Source organism: Ambystoma mexicanum, chromosome 5p (assembly GCF_040938575.1).
Source record: "Ambystoma mexicanum isolate Mex_15411 chromosome 5p, UKY_AmexF1_1, whole genome shotgun sequence".
NCBI lineage: Eukaryota > Metazoa > Chordata > Amphibia > Caudata > Ambystomatidae > Ambystoma > Ambystoma mexicanum.
Window position 1 is genome coordinate 447,130,631 of NC_090930.1, and position 23,435 is coordinate 447,154,065.

Genomic DNA, 23,435 nt, shown 5'->3' on the forward strand with positions numbered 1-23,435 from the left:
CAAACCTGGGTAAAACCCAGACTTAATTGCCATATTTGCATTGGTTTGTTGTATCCCTATTGAATAAAATAGAAAAAATAAAAAAATAAATCTTCCCAAGTAGGACAGTCGCTATGGAATAACAAAGGGGTTTACTGGCTAACTACATTAACATTACTTAAGGCAATACATGTATTGACCCAAAGTTCTAGCATTGGCATGCCTATTTGTATTTTGAAAAGATGCAAGTTTGTCCTCTCATAACATTGTGCTCGTATTTCTAAGAAATTGAATGGGAGTCAGATCCTTCTGAAATGCAGCATAGAACATGTTGAGGAAACTATAGGCTCTTGAGAAAACTACTTAACTTGTAGATCTCCAGGTGTTCATGGTGTGTTAGGAAAGTGTGCAAAAATATCTTAATTTTTAACTAAAATATTACCCTCCAATGAAATGGCTATGATGTTACATCCCTACACAGGCCTCCACTATCTGCCTTGTCTTTTGGACTCCAATAAGTGTCTTCTTGTAATGCCCATCAATGGCATGCAAAACTAATGGATCTTTGCTACCCCACTGCACAGTTTTAATGAATGTGGTGGCTGGATATGACAATGTATTGACCTTGTCATGGATGATGAGGTTCACAATTATTTTCAGCTTCATTTAAAGTGAATTTAAGTCATTGTTTTGGTATTGGTATTGGTCTGAGGGATATTCAGAATCTACACTGGGGTGGGATTCCAAGAGGCCAACTTAGTGGATCAGCAATATTTTTTCAATGTTTGGTTTAACCAAAACTCCTCCTGGTTAGCGTAGGCTGAGCAGTCATACTTAAGTGGTTCCATTTGTTTATAACAAACACAAATAGTGAAAACTGTAGTGAAATGAAAATAACAGAAACATTCTCTTTTTTAATTGGGGATGGTTCCTCTCAAATCCCCTTGTTTCCCTAGCTTTATTACCCCACTCCAACCCCACCCTTTTTTATCCCTTACCCCACTCCCTATATATACTTTTAACCCACAATCTTATTTTTTTTCGTTATTTATATTTAGTTATAATCACTTTATACCACTTAAGCTTGGGACATCAGGGTTTGGTGTAGAGGTATAGTTAGCAATCCCTAAAAACTGCAGTGATGTATCAGAGGTACACACCGATTTGTGCAAATATACTATTTATTAATAAAACTTGTGCAATTACAAGTCAAGGCTACTATATACTATGCAGCAATTTTATCTGTACACTAAAGGAAACCACAAAAATGGAGCGTGGCAGTACACACACCGCTGTACAACTGCACAGTTTCAAATACTGCTGCACAAGCACCACTGGTTAAGGCGGGGGGGCAATGATTAGGCAAAAATAACCTATGCCTTTTTGCAAATTATATAAGTTATTACATTTTAAAAGCTTAAGTCTATCCCTAGACAGATAGTTCAAATACCAAAGTCTTAGAGGAGTAGCTCCAAATACCTGAATATGGGTTGTTAAAGTCCAAATGTTCTGCTACAAATCGATGTTTTGCTAGGGTGTTTTTTTGTGTAAAAATCGTCAAAGTAAACTTCATCAGAAAGCCGGTTTGCCAAAGGGAAAAGGCCAACTCCCAATTCCTCTAGGGATCGGGGTCCTCGGGAAGGACATGAGGAAGGGAGACATTTCCCCTGGTTATATAAGAGATTGTGTCATAACTACCAAGAGACGGGAGTCATTCTCTTGATAACATGGACTGTGGAAGGTCCAGCGAACCTGGGGAAGGGAGTCATTCCCCTGGCTAAATTGAGACCGAGACGGAACGCCAGGAGAATGGAGTCATTCCCCTGGCTAAATTGAGACCAAGACGGAACGCCAGGAGAATGGAGGCATTCCCCTGGCCCAACAAGGTAACATTGTGTATTACTTTGGAACTTTGTTACCCGAGTCATTACGCCTGGTTTCTTAAGACTAAATGCCAGGAGAAGGGAGTCATTCTCCTGGCCCACCCAAGGAGACATTGGGCAAAACTTTTTATAATCCAGGAGAAGGCAGGTATTCTCTTGGGATCAGCATAGTGCTGCTTTATTTGTTAGTTTATAGTGTAAAGGCCAGAAGAAGGGTTTTGTTGACACAGGACGGTGGACACATCTTACTTTAACAGCCATCCTGACAGTCACCTTAGATCGTTAGTTGATGCAGGGAAACCCCTCTTGGACATAGGCAAAGATACATTTGTCTCTTACTTTATTTCTACCAATACAAGTCTTTAGCCCCAATATGCCAGCTTTGTGTTAGAGTCCTCCTTCTGCACCCTTACCATAGACAATTCTCAATGGCTTCTTTTAAGCAATATGAGGTGTTAAATTGTGATCAGTCTGTGAGCCAGTTCATCACTTGCTTCATCACTAGAAGCCAGACCATCACAGCCACACAAACGCAATGGGTTGTCTCTGCTTTAGTACCTCAGTACCTAAAAAAGTCGACCTTTCTCCAATGGGCAGAGAAGCTAGCCATCACATTAATGGGAGTCAAATTCAACTACCAGGATTGCCAAGCTAAAAGGCTGCTTGATAATTGCTACGATTTGTAGTTTGCAGGATTTTCTTCAGCCCTATATGATGTACTTCGCTTCTCTTTTCCCTGATGAAGATTTAAGGCTATTTCAATCAGTTGGGTTCTCACACGTCCAAGGATTCTTAAAATGCCCTCCACTGTCAGTTGCATCAGGAACTCTTGTTCTATTTGCATACAAATTAAACAGAAGGGATGCTAGTGTACACCTCAAGTTTATTAAGATGGTGGGTATGCACTTAATGCACATATTCAACCAGCGTAATTAGCAGGTGCCTGAGTGGGCTGGCACTAATAGTTCACACTGTGCATAGAGAACACTACTATCTTTTGTAGCAATTTTTGTTTTGCTATTACATATCATGATGTAATGCTTTATTCGGAATTTGTCTTTCTGCAGCAAGGTAAAACAAGAAAAAAAGAACAGTATCCTAATATAAACAAATTTAATTTGCAACATCGAATTATCACACATGCATGCATTATATAAATGCATAAAATACGTAAATATATATGGTCCACTAGAATCAAATTAATTATAGGTCATACAAATATGCTGAAAACAAGAATTATTAATGTCCCTTTCCTGGTGCGTTAGTTCTTAGCCATGCTCCATGAATAAAATTCGACACAGCTGTTGAATTACACGATTTACAAAAACGGCATCAACAGTTATGATCAAGTAGTAAATTACAATATTTGGGTTACAGGCGTCTAAGAATTAGTTTCACAAACACCAATTAGTTTTTGCTAGGTTTTATTTTTCTTGAACTCAATCAAGTTTAACAAACAGTTACTGCTTTATTGTATCTCAGTTTATTCTTTGTCTTAATCTTAAATAATGTTCAATTTATTTTAGATTCTGTTTGTTCTTGCATTCTCGTGCTTGTGTCTTAAATGTCAAAATTATCTTGGTCTTCTGGCCTTTTAGTGTCCAATCTTGTTTACGATTCTGTTAGTTATTTAGATTCACATGTTTCTTTTATCCTTTATCTTTAATATCCAAATTCTCTTGATCATAAATACTCTTAGTTTCCAAATTTTGTTGATCATATATTTTCAAAACTCATCCTGACTTATCAAACCTCTACACGTGTTTTGCCACTTCGGTGTGGCTCTTCAGGAGGTTGACCGGATTGTGACTTGTCAGAAAAAATAATTTATTTTGAAAAGTCATTCAATCATCCTTCAGTTTATATTATTGTGTTTTTGAACATCTGAGAAAAATTAAGAAAAAATTGTTTTAGCGAAAAATAAAATTGTTAAAGAAAGTCTCATTGGTTAAAATAATCTAGTAAACTTTGAAAAGGTGTATCCCTTACAAAGGCAAGTTAAGCTTGTCAATTTTTAAAATGAACTTACCCTGCTTTGTTATTGCAGGTATGTCATTGAATCACCAGTGTATTATGTTCTTTTAATGCTGGTGTGCTCATGAGAATTCACCAATTGCTATAAAAAAATAAAATATATTTTTTTAGAAGATCAAAAAATAAGTTTTTCAAATAATGCTCTGAGCCACTATCTTGCTCAAAATATGCAGGAACAATTTACAGATGTAAGAATCTAATTGACAAATTTAGAGAGAAAAAGCAAGGGCTGATAGGTGCACGGTGTAGCCTTTCGGCCTGGTACTTACTTTCTCAGAGAGATCACGATGCAGACGGATATGATCGTCGCAACTGGATCGGCCGTGAACAGCAAACAGAAAATGGCCCCCACTTAAGTACGTCTGGGTGTCTTGACGTCACTGCGTCCTAAAACCACATGATGACGTGAAAACGTCCCAAACTGACGCGCAATGTCATCGTGCAAGTAATGCGGAGCGATGAAGGCAACAAGCATTTTTGCAATTTCACACAAATATGTTTATCCACGTGCCAACGTGAAATAAGTTTAGGACTGACATATGATGTCCTTACACGAAGACGTGTTGGGAGCAGGCAATGCCCCTGTTTTTAGGTTTGGGTCAAATATAGTAACTCATGATAATTGGTGTGGAATCTTTTCCCCATTTCTTTTATTTTTAAACTGCAATCAGGAGAATACCTAACCTAAACCCGATATAAAGAGATCTGGCGAGCTCTGGGCGAACCAGGCCCACGTTTTCCTCAAATCCCAGTATATTTTTACACAAACAATATTCAGTCACAAAGTAGAGAGGATTTTGACAATTCTTAGTTTGTTGGTTAAATATTTTATTGGCATATACTCCCTTTACCTTGCTTTGAACTGCGAGGGTTTGTCTACAATTCAACAAGGTCAAGGTGTTTTAGCACATTTACACCAGAGCTGGTCTGGAACGCGCATCTTGTGCAAGGATATCAGACATTGCAGAGTACTGCAATATCTGATATCCGATATCCATACACAAGATTTGAGTAACTTGGGAGAGGACCACAGTCAGAGCCAGTACAAGACAGGTTTAATTTCTGCATCATGGATTAGATTTTTCAGATCAAGTTTAAGTGATGTATTCGGTGTACTCTTAGCAAGACCTAGTAATCCATTTATGAACTGGTTTTCAATTACTGATAATTTTATCATATTTAAGTGACCTCACAATTCAGCGGCAAAAGTCGAAGTAGAGCATGCCTGTGCCTTATATATACTCATGGAGGCGCTAATGGCACCATTGCCATATAGACTAGCAAATCTACAGAGTGCACTGTAGGATCTCTCGAGTGAAATGTGCGATTTCTTTATTTGTTTATCCCACAATCTGTTGCTTTCAAACCCGATGCTCAAGTAATCGTAACTAGTAACTTTTTCTATTGGGATACTCACCCAGGGATAGAAACTATGTAGGATCCTTTGAACACTATGGCGATCAACATAACATCCGGAGTGATTGGGCAGTCCTGTGCGGATAGGATTGTCTGTGACAAAGCATGGATTACTAAAGTCTTGCTGACCTTCATTTTCCTTGCAACATCTATAAAATCTAATTTCTAGTAGGTACCTGGCTCTCCAGCAAGTGGAGGCAAACCCAGAGAGACCATCTTAAGCATAATAGCCACATACCCTCACAAAAGCGGACAGCAGGAGTTCTAATTAGCGTATGGAAAGAACAAAAACATAAGGCATGCAAGGAATAGCAACGGTCATAGGGCGGCAACATTGCAATGGCAAAACTAGTGTCACAATGTTCACAGTCCACATAATTTGTCCGGATAGCGACTTCTCTCATCCGACTGCAATACCCCTTTAGAAGGTTCCATGTGTTAAAATAACGGCAAAAAAAGGCTGTGGTTTTGCCGCCAACATCCATTTAAAGGATGGGGTGACACTCTCGCAACCCTCAGACCCCATTATACCATTTAAGGGGAACAGGGGACACCCCTGAAAGCCCCGCTCCCCTTAAATGGTATAATGGGGTACACCTTTACCAGGTCAAACCACAGCATTTTTGCTGCAATTTTTTGTAAAGGTGACATTTTCGCCGCAATTGTATTACTGCATACACTTTAGAATACATAAACATCGGTGTGAGATACTTTACAGCCATCAGAACAAAAATGTTAAACTTTCTTATGGATGCCATGGTGCTGCTTACGATATTGGACACTGCTATTCCCTCCTTTTCTACCCCATTTCTGACTTTGGCTAACAGTTCCAAAAGACGTATACTTGAAATTGTAACGTATTAAGTGGAGAATTTGGAGGCCATAATAAAATCTGGGTCTCATTCTCGTGCCTCAGGCCCAAACTGCCTGTGTAATGTGATGCTGAAACAGGAGCCATTACTGTGGGCTAAGGTACTCCATATACTCTTTGAAAAGGTTATGGCTACAAAAACCATACCGGCATCTTGGGCAGTATCAATAATTGCTGCAATATCTAAAAAGGGAAATCGTATGGAGCAAAGTATCCACCGCCACATAGCGATGGAAATTGAAAGCAAGATTTCTGCTACCTGTGTTCTATTCGAAATTGAGGCTTGGTGCAGAGAAAGTGGAGTACTTTCACAGTGCCGAACGGGCTTTAGGCAGGGAACTAGGACAGACGCAAAGACACAAGTGCATGTAGACCAGACAGAGACCCTCTATATGTGGCCAGTTTAAATTTAAGTCCTGCGTTTGACAAGGTGAACAGAGCGAAGCTCTGGGCTAAACTGTCGAGTTGGGGGAATACCAGCGTACATCTTAGATATCTTAATGCAAATTCACAGAGACTTGTTAAATAAAAAGGTAAGATTCAATTGGAAGGGAGCCATCTCAAAAACTATACCCACGTTCTGTGGATTGAGGCAGGGATGCGTTTTTTTGCCACCTGTCTCTTCAATTTATGGTACTTTTTGAAGACAGCAGCTTTTGTTCCCCTCAAATTAAATGAGGAGAGATGCTTTAGCATTATGTACGCTGATGCCTTTATCGCGTTTTGAGGAATATGCAACTTAAAATTGCTTAACTGTTAACCCTAAAAGAGTCCGACATTATGTGCTATAACGAAAGTACATATAAACCGAGCAAGTTTCAATGGTCAATGTGTGGTTTGGGAACAGTGGTGGACTCAGTGAAATACTTTGGGTTTGGGCCGATGAAGCAAAGGGCACCCAAGAACCACAATAAGGACATGTGGATCAAGGGATGCCGGCTGGCAGCCCAGATGTCGTTTATTGTAAAGAAATACTGCCGATTCACTTTGAAACCTCCTGCCCAATTCTATAGATCGAAGGCGATTCCGGTTTGATCATACAGCTTAAAATAATTGCTAAATGCATATGCTGGAACTGGACAAACTTTAAGGTTTCATCTTGAGAAAGGCTTAAAATCTACCAAAGTGTCACCTTGACAATGGTTCATTTTGAATTGGGGCCGAATTCCCTGTTGGCAATAGTACACCTAATGACAATCCTTTTGTATAGGAAACCTCTGCTGGGGGCAAACCATTATCTGTAGGCTCTAATGGGAAGCCAAATAACAGGATGGGACGGGGAGGTCCTTTCTGAATTCAAATGGAAGTGTAGGTTGATTATGGATTACTATGAAATAACCCTAGTTCTATTGTTGGAGAATCCCAGCTTGGTGAAGAGAAATGTTATGGACAAAGACTGGATAACTGTAGGTGCAACAAGGTCCATATATAGATTGTACAGGGAAATAAGTACAGCATGTAAGAAGCGGGGAGTACTCCAGAAATACTTAGTTCAGTGCCCAGATAGCCGATACAGAGATGGTTTTACAAGGTTTAGATTTAATCTACTCTTGACGGAAAGGTGCCTGCAATATGAGGTTTGAAGGAAACGTTTGTGTCGTTTCTGTGGATGCCTAGGGGAATCCCTGAAACATAATGATTAAGTGTATAGCCCTACAGGAGGTCAGAACAACTTTTTGGCAAATGTGCACATGATAATTCTCTAAATACTGAAAACATTTGGAAATATATTCCGCAAGGGTTGCCCCCAACGCTCTTGATTAGTGTAGTAAAGTAGCTGGAATGTACAAAGATCACATGAATGAACCAGAGAAAGTGTGGTGCAACTCCAGGGTGGGGGTTATTCTCAAGGAAACAATGGTGAGAATGAAATGGTGAGGCTTTGGTGGTCAACTGCTTATTTTACTGTTCCGTAATGGATTTGTTTATAAGTTTCTAACTGTACTGTGGATAATGAACTACTTTTTTTAATGTACTGAGTTTAAATGTGTATGTATTGACTTGTATAAGTTTTGTAATAAACCAGTTATAATAAAAACATTTTTATAAAAGTAATGAACACGGTTTTGAGCAGAGGAGCAAACATGACAATTATTCATTCTGATCACGTTACCAAGTACTCTTGACAAATCTGGTTTAGGTGATATAATTAACAGAAACATTGTTGCAAATCAAAGTGCAAGCAATAGACATTGGAAACTAATGGTTTGACTTAAATGCAAACAAATTACTTGAAAAATCATGGAACTAGTCACAAAGATATAATGCAGCTAATGATATAGGTCAGGCTGTACATCTTGCGCATTAGGAATTTGTTCAGTGCCATGATATAAAGCTAACTTGACCGCATAGACTTGAATTTAAAAAATGCAGACACTCATGCGAAGAAAAACACGTACCTTTAATGTAAAGGGGCCTGTCTTTGTTGGTGACCTAACAACAAAAAAAGAAAATACCATTTTAGTGAGGATAAGTCATAGTTCCTTAAAATTAAATCTGCAGTATAGAAAGTAAAAAACCATTAACACTCCTGTATGTTGTCAAATGAAAAAACGACACCATTGATATGTGTTTTCCCTTCAGTTATACAGATGCTATGCATTCTTGACTACTTGCTTAATCATACTAACAAATTATTCATCCCCTTGCCCCTGTAAAGGAAGGGGTGGGGAGGGGGGGGGGGCTTTGATAACATTGTCAGCACAACACTGGACTGCATCACAGAGCTAGGGCCTAATTAGATTGCTTGGACGCAAGAGAGCATTGTCCAGATATCGACCCATTGGTCCATCGACAGCCTTGGAGAATCATTTCTTTATTTTTTCCATTTGTATAGCGCACAAAAACACAGAGGCATCAGGACGCTTGAGAGAACCACTTATATGTAGCCCAGGTTTATGATCAATCCATCAAAAAAGATGCATCGAAAAATATGCATCAAAAATAAATGCATGGAAATTCTATGTTTTTCATTAAAAGTTTTTTATCAGAAATTTTCCATCGAATGGACATGTACTTTTAAATGTAAAAGAGCATTTTGATGTTTTTATTTTCTACGTTAAAACGTTACATGGAGCTGTCCAGTGCTGACATTATGGCACTGGCCAGCTCCTAACGTTTTAATGGTTTTTGTATATTGGGAAGGGGGTTTCCACCCAAGACTCCCACCCACCACACCCCACCCCCCCCTTAACCCTAACCCAACCCTAAACCTCACCCTCGCCCGAACCCTAATTCTAACCCTTGCCCTACCCTAATTCTAACACTTGCCCTAACCCCAAAACGAATTCTAAACCTTGCCACGACCCCATATCTAACCCTTGCCCTAACCCTAAAATCCATCAAAATCCATCAAATTTTAATCAAAGAAAAAAGGCATTTCAATGGAAATGATTTACGTTGAATAAAATTCGATGGAACTGGCTTTGATGGATTTGCACTTGATGAAAAGACCAGATACCGCATAATAGAATACATGGTATCGTATGGTAGTTACATAACAGATAACATATCAGGTATAAACACAGACTTCGAGTGTTGAGCAGAATAGTCAAATAGCCAGGTTTTCAGGGGTGTGCGGAAAAACCAGTAGGATTCCTCTGCTCTTAGTGCATGCAGTGCATGGAGTTGGACAGAGCCCAGCACAAATTCCAAAACAGTAGTGTAGTCAGGACAGGACAACTGTGAGAACAAAGGTCAGTAGGGAGGACTGGGTGCCCTGTCGAATTAACAAATGAAAGGTCAACCTGGTAAATGCATTAACTTGTGGTGGGAAAGCACCACCAGTGTCGAGGATCATACCCAATTTTGCAAAATGGAAACTTAGGTTTGTGGCAAAGACCAGTTTAGTAGCCACATGGAAGGCAAGTAACCGCCATCTTGCAGTAAAAGTTGCAACAGTTCCTTGCATCCGAGTTTTTGGGCAGAGGCGACTCCAGTTGATCCAGCATGGTCTGCGATTTAGTGGCATCAGCATTCACGCAGTTTGATTTTGCAATGGTTAAGCCTTGGTCTGGGCTTCGCAGTAAAGGTGCTGTATCATCATGCAGCCAGTGACACGCAACTCTATTCAGGGTGCCCACAGCTCTAGGATCACATATTCCGCAAAGTCTCTTTCGGGCCCTCAGGGAACGGGTGCATTGCCTAACCTTTGGCTTTCTTCAGAAAGGACACTTCTCCCCTTCAGACAGAAGCAGCAGAACCCAGAGTAATATTTCACCTATGTCCATGCATTCCCGCCATATGCACGCAGCCACACAGTCATTTGCACCCAAAAGCAGTTCTTAAAATTATTTGTATTGATATTAGAAGAAAAGTGATGCAAACAAGTACAATGTCAAGAGTGTTCTAGCAAAGAGTTGACAGCACGAGGTTGATGGAACAACGCTTGGACAATGCAATCAAAGCTTACACCTCAAGGCTAACCCTTCCTGTAACCCCAGTGTCCCCACAAATTGTGAAGCACATTGCTCCCATTGTTGCGCCACATCTTGCTTCCCTCTTCAACTCCTTTCCTGACTACGCCACCTTTCCCACATTCTATAAGACAGCTACTGTCATCCCTCTCTTTTGTAAACCTGGTCTAGGAACCTAACTGTCCTGCTAACTTTTGCCCTGTCTCGTAGAGCAAGTTGTAATCAATCGGCTCAGTGAGTTCCTTGATACTCAACCTCAGGGACGCTCTTTAATCTGGCTTTCGGAACTCTGCATTCTACTGAGACAGCTCTCCACCAGGTCAGCAACGTCGGCATGCACACCTTTTAGCTATTCTTAATCTTTTTTTGTATTAAAAAGTTTTCAGTACACATTGTACTTTTACATTATATCTCATACAAAATTCATGTTCACAACAATTAGAAGATACATACACAACATAATTCCACTTAATAGTAAAGGGTGCATTTCCTCTGCATGCACGTAAATCAATAATATTGCCAGTTGGAGTCTGTTTTACAAACAAAAAAAAAAGAAAAGGATAAAAAAAAGATAATATGCCATGAAGGGCACACAGTCTCTTCCTACACCCTCTGGACAGTGGACGATTAGTGCACTCTATTACATGTATCCAGCACACCCTTTGACTAGGTTCCAGCATGTTTCCCTGTCTCGAGCTGAGCTGGCCTTCATCACCTCTTCCAGTCTATCAAAGATTAGAGTCAGAAATTTTACCAGCGCCAACATGAGACAGGTAGGTGTTTGTCATCAGCCTATACCATAAATCTGCAGTTATAATGCATGTGGGGGACTTGATGAAGGGTTCCAACATTGCAATTCTTGCATTCAATACCCTGGGTAAGAACATTGGGGAATACCCAATTTGGGCCCCATCACTTCTAAGGCTGGTAGACAATTGAATCTAAATTTGAGATACCAATCTCTCAACTTACCCGATGGAAGTTTTTGACATACAGTCTCAACTCCCCTGTTGGTAAATACATTGCTTCTTGACCAAAAGACCTTCTTAGGCGCCCCATGTCTTGGAGGTCTGCTATGATGTCCCATCTTTTGACCTTCGATTATAATAAGTCACCAGAGACTGGGTCTCCTCTGCTATTAACCCTCACTCTTTAGTGAGGGTTAATAGCAGAGGAGACCTATCAAGAGTCTTTGGAGTGAGGGTTAATAGCAGAGGAGACCCATCAAGAGACATCCTGGTTACCAAGGGCATTCAGCAAGGATGTCTGGTTGCTCCCACTCTCTTTAATCTGTACTTGGCCAACCTGTGGGAGGAAGTTAAGACGTGGGGCAGTGTAGGGGGAGAACGTCCCGAGATGGGGGAGCTGCAAGTTGGATGCATCGCTTATGCAGATGTTGTAGCCCTGATGGATTACACTCTTGCAGGACCGCAGCGGCGTTTGACTGGGATTATGAACTATACTGAGTATAACAAATGGCTCATCGCCAGAAGGCCCAGGTCAATGTCCCAGTTAAACAGCTTCTTCCATAAAAGTGGAAGATCCACGTTATCAAAGGCTGCTGAGAGGTTGATGGCGGCGACGTACAAGTTAGTAGGCTCCCTACCATCGACCTCAGAAAAACAAACGTGGAGAACTAGACTGCTCTGTAGGGTCCCCACTCCCCTCCTGAACCCTATTTGTCAGGGGTGCAGGCGCTGGTTCATCTCCACCCATGTTCTCAACTCTCGCAAGACAAGACCATGTTAGCAAAAACCTTAGAAGTGGTGTCTATAAGTGAAATGGGGGGGATAACTGGGGATCCCCACTCTGCCTTTTTAAAGATTGTTAACCTTCCCGACCTCTCCATTTGCCTTCAATATTGTCAACCATTCTAACCTTCTCTCTACATTATCTCTCCTTGGCATCAGAGATCAGGCCGTCGCTTAGTTTGCTTCTTCACTTGCCCTGAGAAACTTTCAGGTGTCCTGGAACAGCCTTACCTCCACACTTTTCTGTTGGAGTTCTCCAAGGGTATGTCCTTGGTCCACTTCTCTTCAATCTCTATACTACAGCTATAGGTGACCTGATCTCCTCTTACGGCTTCTCCTATCAACCCTTCGTTGACTTAGATGATTTTCTCCTTTTACTCATTATTTGACTAGCTGTTGTCAAAAATGTCAAACTGTCTGCCAGCCAATATTTGTTTCACTCGCTCATGCTCTAACACACTAAGATGGAAGTTCTCTACTTCCCGGCCAATCAAGTCATCTCTCTTCCTCTTCCCCCTCTTCTCATCTCTCCCGATTACCTTCCTTACTCTGCTCCCGCTCGTAAAATGTCATCTTTCTTTCAATACTGCTAAACAGCTAATCTCCTTCCTGGTCCTTTCCTGATCCGACTACTGTTCGAGTCTCCTATAGTCAAGTCTCCTCTATGGCCGTCCCAACTAAGGCAACTATGCCTTTTCTCCTCTGGACAACGTCTTCAACGTCGCAGTACACACACTTTAACCTTTCACATTTTACCTCTACCGCCTCTGCCGGTCACCAGATTGGCTGGCTATCTATGAACAAAGAGCGAAAAATAAAATTATCCTCAAAACTATCCATGGAGCCACCCTACCCATCTGCTCATCTCACTCCCTACTCTCCTCCTCGCTCGTTAAGATCATCCTCTGCTCACCTCCTTGCCACCACTTGAGACCCCCTCTGCTCCTTCTCGTTTCCCCTACTCTGGAATATTTTTCTGCTCTCTCTCTGTACAACTCCAACTCTACCACTATGTAAAATCCAACCTGAAAGCTCCCCTTGTTTCTGAAGAACCTGTTTTCTTGCACTCTACACTGTTTTGCTCTCTCACTACCCTTCATGGACAACCCTACAGCACTTTTTTCGTCAACCTTCCATCCTTAATTCAACACTTAATCCACCATCCCATTCCTAAGTCATTCTGTCCTGTCCTCGTACCTGGTTCAAATTCCCACCTTCCCCTGCAGCTTCCAGCCTTCAAGTCACATTCTCTCAACCCATTGTAAAGGACCCACGTCCTTCGCTCTGTCAATGGTAAATTCTGTACTTGTTTTTGTGCCAAACATGCACTGCTTTCCCTGTGATATTTATTAATTAATAAATACATAATGACTACTACTGTCATGTGGTTTGCTATTATGTACACACATAAAAGCCCCTGGAAATAATAACATTCAGGATAGCTCAGGGGCAACACGTTTGTCTTGGAAGCAAGACAATGCAGTGCAACACAGGTTCAAATCCCGATCCACTCGTTGGTGTTAAGCGCATTATAAAAGAACAATTATAATTATGAATGATGGATCTAGGCCTACGTTATGTAAACTTACACATGACCTAGCTTGCTTGTTTGCAATTCATTCTGATTTGATATTCACAAGCTTAATTCATGTTACTAACCACAACGAGATTCCTTATTTTCAGCCCAGCACACAAAATCCCAATGGCCAATCTTTAGAAATGACCTCATTAAGTATATCTACCTTTGTCTCACAACTGTTACAACCCCAATACAATAGCAATGCCTCTTTTGCCCTCAATGTTAAGCTATTTCATTAAACTTCCATTCAAAGCCATAACATGCTGATAAATAGCTGCTTACAACTTTCGAGTATCAATTTACATGCAAGGATATAGTTCCATTGTTTTTTTAATTTTTTTAATATAAGCTTTATTCAGTTTGATCGTCCCATTACGGGATCAATAACATACAACAGGATAACGTTAACAAATCATGTGACATATTTCCTCCCACCCCAGGAAGGAAGAAAAGGGAAGAAGAAAAACTTCACAGTGACAATTCGATATTATATAAGGGGCACACACTTCACAGTCCATATATCCACATAACAGTTATGGCTAGCTCCATTCCTCCCACCTCAACCCCCTTGATCCAACTCTCCAAATGTCCCGACTCTCCTCCAATACATCCCTGCCATTCACTTGGCCAATGCATCACTAGACGCTTAGGTCATACATAACTCGTTACCAAAATACAGATGCTTCTCTGTCCCCAACGTGTTCTATGAACAGAGTCTCCCATATTTTGGTCCACCAGTAGGCAAAAGGGGGGCCCTCCTAAGACTTCCAGAAGTGGGCTCTATTTATCTTAGACGCGAGCAATAGTTATGCAATAAGAGCAGCTCATGGGCCTCAGAGCGGGAAAGAGCCGTCTTCTGGAGTGATCCCCAGTAACACCAAAGGACTTGGGGGCATCCGATTACCAGTAATTTCTTGCATTAGTGTCAACACCTCCTTCCAATATATTTGTATGCAGGGCAGGATCACCACATATGTATCAGGCTTCACTCTTCCCCCACTTCCACATCAACAGCGGTCTAAAAAGATATTTAGTGATGCCTCACTGCTGTGAGATACCACCTTGCAGCAAAGCTTGATGGGCCCCTCTTTTAAGTGTTTGCATCTCGAGCTTTTGTGTTTACGCCACCAGATCTTGTCCAAGGATTTCTCAGAGATGTTGTGGCCAATGTCCGGCTTCCATTTAATTATGTAGGGTTGCTTCCCTTTGCTCTCTGGTTTTTCCAAAAGCCTATATAGGTGAGACCCGTCCAGTCCTTCCCTCCTTTGCCGTGAGTTCCATCCCTATGAGGGGGTGAGGAGGGGTTGGGGGGAAAGAGGGAGGGTCCGAACAGCCGCCCTTTTGATAGCTGGGTTCATTATCGAGTGCCTGAGTTGCGTGTAGCGAAAATGGTCTACTTCGTCAAAGTCAAATATGGCTTTACATTTCAGAAACGTTAACCGTTCCCCCCTCCTTAAAAAGATCCGAGTCTAAGCTGCGTATCCATCCCCATGCTGCAAATGCCCCTTTTGCCCACACATGGGGAGAAATCCGGAATACTAAGCACCGGTGTGAGTGGGCCCGAGCCCCTCGGAAACCCCCAGCAGGCTTTGGGCCTATCCCAGTGAACCAGAGGGACTACAGTCATAGGCAGGATACCCCATATGCGACCTCTAGCTTCTGCAGAGATGAATGGGAAATCGTGCAAGGATGTTGTCAGTCCCACGTTCTGAATCTGATGGCATCTCCCCACCCGAAAAAATGTATTGATGATCTCTGGAGTTCTTCCAGATCTTTAGCCCGCACACATAAGGGCAGTGCTTGAAAAAGATATAAAAGCCTTGGTAGTAGGGTCATTTTTAATGCTTGAATTCTGCCCAGTCAGGACATTGCTTACTGATCCCATTGCAACAGTTGCTCTTTAGAGTCGTTTATCAAACCCGGAAAATCAGCACCCGCCAGTAAGTCATAGAAAGCCGTCATCATGACTTTCAAATATGGTAGTATGTCAGTCGTCCACTGGTTCACTGACTGTTCTTGGAGAAACTGTAGGCTGCATGCGTCTGATATTCAGGCCTAACAATTTGTCTGCGTTATTATGAAACCCAGATACCTCCCCACATTCGAAGGTGCCAGCCAGTTCTGGCAAAGACCTAAGGGGATGCACAGCACATCCTCGGCATACAGAGTCAGTTTCTGAGTAGTTCCCAGCCGGGTCACCCCAGTGATCTATGAGTTACTCCGAATGTGTTGGCCTAGGGGCTCCATCGCCAAGGTGATTATTAGGGGGGTGAGCAGATAGTTGTCTCGTACCCTTTCTATCCGAATTGGTTGAGATAGCTACCCACTGACGTTTATCCTGGTTCTTGGGGATTGATAAACTGGCTACATTCCAGGCCAAAGTTACAGCTCTGCAGAACCCCCTGCATATAGCTCCAATCCATACTGGGAAACGCCTTAGGGGCATCAAGAGACAATACCACAAAACGCTCTGGGATTTCCTTCTTAGCAGCGATCACGTCAATGACCCTACAGATGTTGTCATGCACATATCCTTCCACTATAAACCCCGCCAAATCTCTGTCAATTAGTTTCGGAAGGAAATCAGTCAGTCTATAGGCTAGAATCTTCCCGTAGATCTTTACATAAGTATTTAGCAATGGTATCGACCTATATGTTGAACGGTCCGCTTCATGTTTGCCGGGTTTCAGAATAAGCGTTGTGATGGATTCAGACATGGTGTCGGAGACCAATCCCATTTCTAAAAAACTGTTGAATACCTTGATTAGCTGAGGAGCTACTAGTGACGCAAATACTTTATAGAACTGAGCAGTAAACCCGCCAGGACACTGATGAGAGGCCCCCAGATAGCTTCCAAGACCTCCGGCTCAGATATCCCCATTTCAAGCACTTTCCTATCCTCGGCACAGAGCTTTGGTAGTCCAGCCTGACCTATAAAACACATCTTTCGAACCCATGCCCCCGGGTCCTATTTACCCAAAGCGGTCCTCCATTAATATTAATTTGGCATGACCCGATTTCCCTCACCATCCCTCAAGACTGGAATGTAATCACGCTGAGCAAGCTTAGAGTTTCGCAGCCAAGAGCCTGTTGGCTTTATTGCTTTTTTCATATTAAAACTGTCAGGCTGAAAACAACACCTGGGCCGTGGTGTCCGTTAGATGGGCTACTAGTACCTTCGGCACCGCCTGCATATCCTTCAGAGACCTACCCGTGTTTGCCCTCTTGTGGACAAGATCCAAACGACTAAACTCTCCCTCTAGCTCTGTGGCCCCTAGCCTTCCGGGCTCTCTGTTTATAGTAATAACACCGAAAACAAAAGTCGGAAAAAAAAAAAAAAAAAAAAAAAACGAAAAAAAAGTCGAATTTCTTTTTTACCACGTTTTTTTATTCGAAATGGGGGTTTCCCATCCCCCAACCCCTTTTATAAAAATGTTTGTTTTTACCTTTTTTTTATACATGCAAGAGCCCAAAAAATAAATATAAATAAAAAAATAAATAATTCGACTTATTTTGTTTTCGGTATTATGTTTTCGATTTTTTTGACTTTCGACCTTTTTTTCTTCAATTTTATGACTGCACACCCCGGGCTCTCATATAGGCTACGAAGTGGCTGCTAATGGCACCTCCAAGGACTCATTTTGCAGTGTCCCAGACTATTCAGTGGTCCATCACACCCTTGTCATTCTCTGCAAAACAATTGGTGAGGGTGTTCAAATTATGTGCTTTCATGGCTGCATATTTTAATAGAAAATCTTTTAGGTTCCATGGCTTCTGCCGCAGACATAGGGGGGCGGGGTGGGGGGGGGACACACCCAAATCCAACAAAACCCAGTCTGGGGCATGGTCAGACAACCCTCGGTAGAATCTCACACTTTGTAACCGTCAGAAAAGGGAGCTGAAGACCAAAACCATATTGAGTCTAGAAAACCCCTGATGAACTGGGGAATGGAATGTGTAGTCCCGTTCATTAGAATCAAAGAGTCAGCAGGTTTCTATCACCAAAAGATCACTCAGAAATGCCAACCAAGAACTTACGCTTATCTGCCCTTGTGGAGGGGGAGATTTTTGTCCTTCGTGGGGTCCACAGCACAGTTGAAGTCCCCGGCTATTACTAATTCCCCCTCAACTAAACCCAATAAGAAGGTTGTTAAAGCATCAAAAAAGGCCTCCTGACCTGTATTGGGGGCATATAGAGAAACCAAGGACACCTTTCAGTCGTGCAATTTGTTCTCAAAACTAAGAATCTGCCTCCCGGGCATTTCAGTGTTCTCAGGAACCTCAATGGTCTTGCTATCGCTCATTGCAAAATAGGCCGTGGTGGAGGCTTTGTGGGCCAACCGTGTCTCATCCTCCAATTTCAGGTGGGTTTCCTGGAGGATAACTATGCCAGGGGTAGCAACACCAGCCTCTGGAGGATGGCTTACGCTTGATCGGGGAATTCAGTCACTGCACATTTATAAAAAGACAGGAGAGTTTGGTAATTTCCCCATCTGTAGCAATACTCTGCATAAATACAATTGGTGGGTGTGCTATATAACAATTACCAATGTGTAGCCATCAAATTTCGACAGAGCGGACTGGTCCACCTCTAATTCAGCACAATTACATCTAGAAGCAACTGTGGGGACTGTTGAGGTACCCGAAGTGAATAGCAGTCAAAATGTTCCCATCAAAAATAACCCCAAATAAACAAGCAAAAAAGAAAAGGAAAAAACCCTCAAATACCAACTCACCACTGGTTGTTATGCCGGGACAGCTACCCCACGGGCATTCCTAATTACACACATATGCCCAATAAAAAATTAACTATATGATATAACTCGGGGGGCGTGGCTTGGCAGCCATGGAATAGGCTGGAAACCCTGCGAGCTCCGTGATCCGACAACTTGATCCGACCAAGAAACGCATATTTTTTGGATCAGTGGCGGCCCAAGTGTATGTGCAGGCGTGGAAATGTATAAAGCAGAGTATGAGCAGGTTGACTGCAAATTTAGAGTGGAGGAACGGCCGCATCGTTACTTTGTCCCGAGAAGTTGGCCGAGGAGAGGGCACCAAAATGGCCACGGACGAGAACAAAGATCCCGAGGGGCGCACCCCTGAGACGGAGGAGCTGTCTCCGTTTGACAACAGCAGAGTAAGAGCGCTAGGGATACAAAATAACTATCACATTGCCCAGTCCGGGTGGCCGCGGAGAAGAAAAGCAAAGGGAAAAACGCTGGTGGAGTGCTCCGAACGGAGCGTGGGCGATCAAAGGAACTAGCAGATATCACCGGCCCTTTGAAGACAGGGAGAACCCACCCTTGCTGGGATTGAGGACCACGGGTAAAGGGGCTGCTTCACGACTCATAGGCACAGCGCCATGTCTAATAAACCCCCAAGACTGAAGAGTAAGCAACCCACATTAGAGGAATACACAAAGACGCCAGCAGGCCCGGAAGGAGCCAGAAGCAAAGATAAAGCCCAAGCTGGGAGCAGTACCACCATGGGCGTGAATCAGGAGGTCCTCGAAGCGGTCGCCGATCTGAAGGCGGCTTGGGAGACCAAGCTTGAACTGGCGGTGGCAGAACTAAAAACAGCAATGGAGCTCCAGGTCGGGGCAGTGCAGGGGGATGTGAATCTGCTACGACAAGACGTACGGTTTCTAGCGGAGCGCACGGAGAACCTCGAGAAGGAGATTGGCCCTAACATGACAGACTGTGCTTCTAACCGGTCGGAGCTTCACGCCCTGGTACAGCGAGTGGGTAATCTGGAGAGCAGAGCGGAGGAGGCAGAAGGGCGGGCCCGGAGGAATAATATCCATATTGTTGGACTATCAGAAGGAGTGGAAGGTCATAACCCCAAGGATTTCGTTGAAACAATGTTACTACAAGAAATCACTGGGGGAGTGCTGTTTCAGGGGTTCGCGGTGGACAGGGCGCACAGGGCCCCAACGAGGAGACCACAGCCAGGAGGCCCACCTAGGCTGGTGATCGCTAAAATACTTAATTACAGGGACCGAGAAAGGATCCTGGAACACTTCCGCAAAGGTGGGACAATACAGAGAGGTTCGGCAATCATAACGGCTTACCCGGATGAAACCATGGCGGTGCAGCGGAGCAGAATGAACTTTGGGGCAGTCAAAAGGAGATTGCGAGAAGCGGGTCATAAATACATGCTACTCTCCCCGGCCAAACTGAAGGTTTTTCATAAGCACAGAACTTTGTTTTTTGAAACTCCGGAAGAAGCCATGGGATGGCTCGACACGCAGGGATGCCCCCAGGAGTCGGACGTTCGGACAGGAGAAGGAGGTGATGTGGATAAGTAATGAACGAGAGGGGCACCAGGGGGTCTAAGAACTTGGGACTTGACTATAGTCACTAAATTAGCCAGCGGAATGGTGTTGTCGAGATGAGATATATTCATGATCCGCGAATATTGCGATTTAGACTTCAACTGGGAGCCTTGCAGGACCAACCTGTACATCCCCCATTTAGAGTTTAGTTAGGTTACCGGGGTCTGGCCCGGGGTACCAGGGTAGGCCCAAAAGCGGGGGAGCTCGAGATCCAGGGATGGAGCTGGGCAACTGTTGGGGTTGGGGCAGGGTGGGGAGGAGAGAGAGGGAAGGCGTTGTGTGCTGTGGTTTGTTATAGTTGGGGTAGAGTTATGGGGTAAGCCTACACTTCACGTGAAACAAAATGAACCATGGGAGACCTTAAGATAGTCACTTGGAAAGTTAGAGGGCTCAATAGTTATCTTAAGCGGAACAAGGTAATGATGTACCTACTCAGACAGAAAGTGGATATAGCCCTGTTACAAGAAACTCATTTAACGAAAGACAAACTAGAAGTGATACGGATAAAATGGAGAGGGACAATGGTGGGGGCAACATACTTCGCCTATCCAAGAGGGGTAATCACATGGGTGACCTTGCATGTTCCGTTTCAGTTGCTGAGCTCACAGATAGAGGCGGATGGTAGGATGGTGATGAGAGGGATGGTGGAAAACAGATCTGCATTGTTAATACTTATGCTCCGAATCAAGATACAGCTGCGTATTTTAGGACCCTGTATAATAAGCTTAGTGGCAGCGTGGTGGGCCATAGCGTGGGGGGGAGACTTCAATTGTGTGTTGAACCCCACCATCGATAGATCAGATACTAAAATAGTCAGACCCACCCCGGCTGCAAAGGCACTACACGCACTATTGGCAGAGTTTGGGCTTACAGATGCATGGAGAACATGCCATCCGCAGGATAGACACTATTCACATTACGCGGCCCCACAGGGCCTACATACAAGATTGGACTATATATTTGTCATGCGGGAGTTGCTGACCGAAATACCGTAGGCGGAATACAAAGTTAGAGTCCTCTCGGACCACTCGCCACTGTTGCTAACATGGCAATACCGACCTCCTAGGGGAAGGATACCCACATGGCGATTGCGTGCAGAAGCTCTTAAAGACAGCGTATTTAGGGAGGATATGCGAGAGGAAATAATAAGTTATTTCGAGATAAATACTGGCAGTGTAGAGACAGCGGGCACACACTGGGAAGCTTTTAAAGTGGTGGTGAGCGGAATCGCCATAGCCAAGTCTAAAGGACTGCAGGGTGGGATTCTGACCGAATTACAGGACTCTGAGAAGGAATTGGAGAGGGTATTAGAACGAGGCAGTAACACTAAGGCAGATATAGAAAAGGTTCTGGGCTTGCAGCAGAAACGTGCAGGATGTTAGGAGAGATTATGTAACCTCAATTATAAAAAATACATAGAAAGACAACATGCTGGAGGAGACAAACCAGGAAGACTCCTTGCATGGCTTTACAAAAATGAGACTCCTAGGCCCCCAATCAGAACAATGGTGAGAGATAATGGCGATGTAGTGGACACACAGGAGGGGGTTAACAAAGAATTTGTAGACTACTATAGACGTTTGTATGGAGACGAGACAGGAAGCGAGAGGGGAGAAATAAGAGACATATTGGAAGATATTGGGCTACCCCAAATTAGTGTAGAAGAGAGGGAGGTGCTAGATGCCCCGATCACTCTAGAAGAGTTAGAAGAAGTGGTGAGGCAGCTGCCCACGTGTAAAACCCTGGGAACTGACGGACTCCCGAGTGAATTTTATAAGGCATATAAAGCAGAGATTCTCCCCCCACTGCTGGAAATGCTTAACGAAGCATACGGAAGTTGGGAGACTACCGGAATCACTGCACGAAGCAGTTATTATACCACTACTCAAGCCCGACAGACCTGGTAGTGACTGTGGCTCCTATAGACCCCTATCGATGTTGAACCAAGATAGTAAGATATTAACAGCGGTGTTAGCAAACAGATTGAAAAATGTCATAACCAAATTAATCCACCCTGATCAAACAGGATATGTCCCAAATGGGAATATTTCGAATAATTTGAGGCGACTCCATCGAGTGATCCAACATACTGAAGGGAACACTAGCGAAATGGTGATAGTGTCGCTGGATGCGATCAAGGCATTTGACTCAGTCAAGTGGCCCTGGCTGAAGGCGGCCCTAGCCAGCTATGGTATGGGACCAGGATATCTTCACTGGGTAGAACTTCTATATAGTGAGCCATTAGCGAGAGTGAAGACAGGAACTGTGATTTCTGAAAGGTGGCAACTTGGTAGGGGGGCCAGACGGGGATGCCCCTGGTCCCCAATGTTGTATATTCTGGCTTAAGATCCCCTGTCGATTTATCTGAGGCAGCAATATGATGCAATAGGCATTGTTGTTGGGGAAACATCACATTTAATTTCTCTATACGCAGACGACATGTTATGTATTTGCGCTACCCAGAGGAAAATCTGCAGTATGTATTAGAAGTGACAGATAAGTTTACGGAACTCTCGGGCATAGCCGTGAACCCAAGTAAATCCTGTGGGTATCCGCTGGGCAGATAGAGGGCTCTTGGCGAAGAATTTCCCAGTACTCCAGATACCGTGGGAGACCACGACCTTTAGGTATCTTCGGATAGATATACGTCATACAGTAGAAGCCGAACATAGGCATAATACAGAAAGAACTGTTCAGAAACTGGAAAACAGCATGAAGTTCTGGGCAAAAATCCCCTTTGCAATGATGGGACGAGGGGCGATGCTCAAGATGGTGCATATGCAGGAAATTCCTATGGTACGGGATGAGGAACAGGGTAGCCCTATGGAAACTCCAAAACCCACATGAGAAAGGAGGCATTAAATTACCTAAATGGGAAGTATATTAAGTAGCCAGCCAGTTGCAACATGTAGCCAAATGGCACTCTGCGGAGTCCACCTTAGAGCATAGGCTGCATCAAGGAGATTGCACCCCATATTTTTTGAGAGAAATGATATGATTACCCAAGCGGAAGCTAAGAAGATGTTGGATCTTGGATGGGGGATGTGGCAGAGGGCGTGCCGGTTAATGGATAAGCCGGCCCTGTGCTCTCCGCAAATCCCACTGGTAACATTGATGGGAACAGAAAAGCAACTTAGGTTAACGATCAGGAAGTATTGGGAACTGGTAGGAAT

The 23,435-nt window shown here is 43.3% G+C and overlaps 1 protein-coding gene across 4 annotated transcripts in view; it reads right to left on the reverse strand.

The window, feature by feature from the left end:
• The window catches only part of WDR44 (WD repeat domain 44), a 1,281,409-nt gene that overhangs the window by 1,018,179 nt on the left and 239,795 nt on the right, over window positions 1-23,435 (reverse strand). For all 4 annotated transcript variants that reach the window (XM_069612853.1, XM_069612855.1, XM_069612854.1 and 1 more), the window contains one exon: window positions 8,583-8,616. In XM_069612853.1, the coding sequence (XP_069468954.1) occupies window positions 8,583-8,616 (34 nt within the window). The remainder of the gene's footprint in view (window positions 1-8,582; window positions 8,617-23,435) is intronic.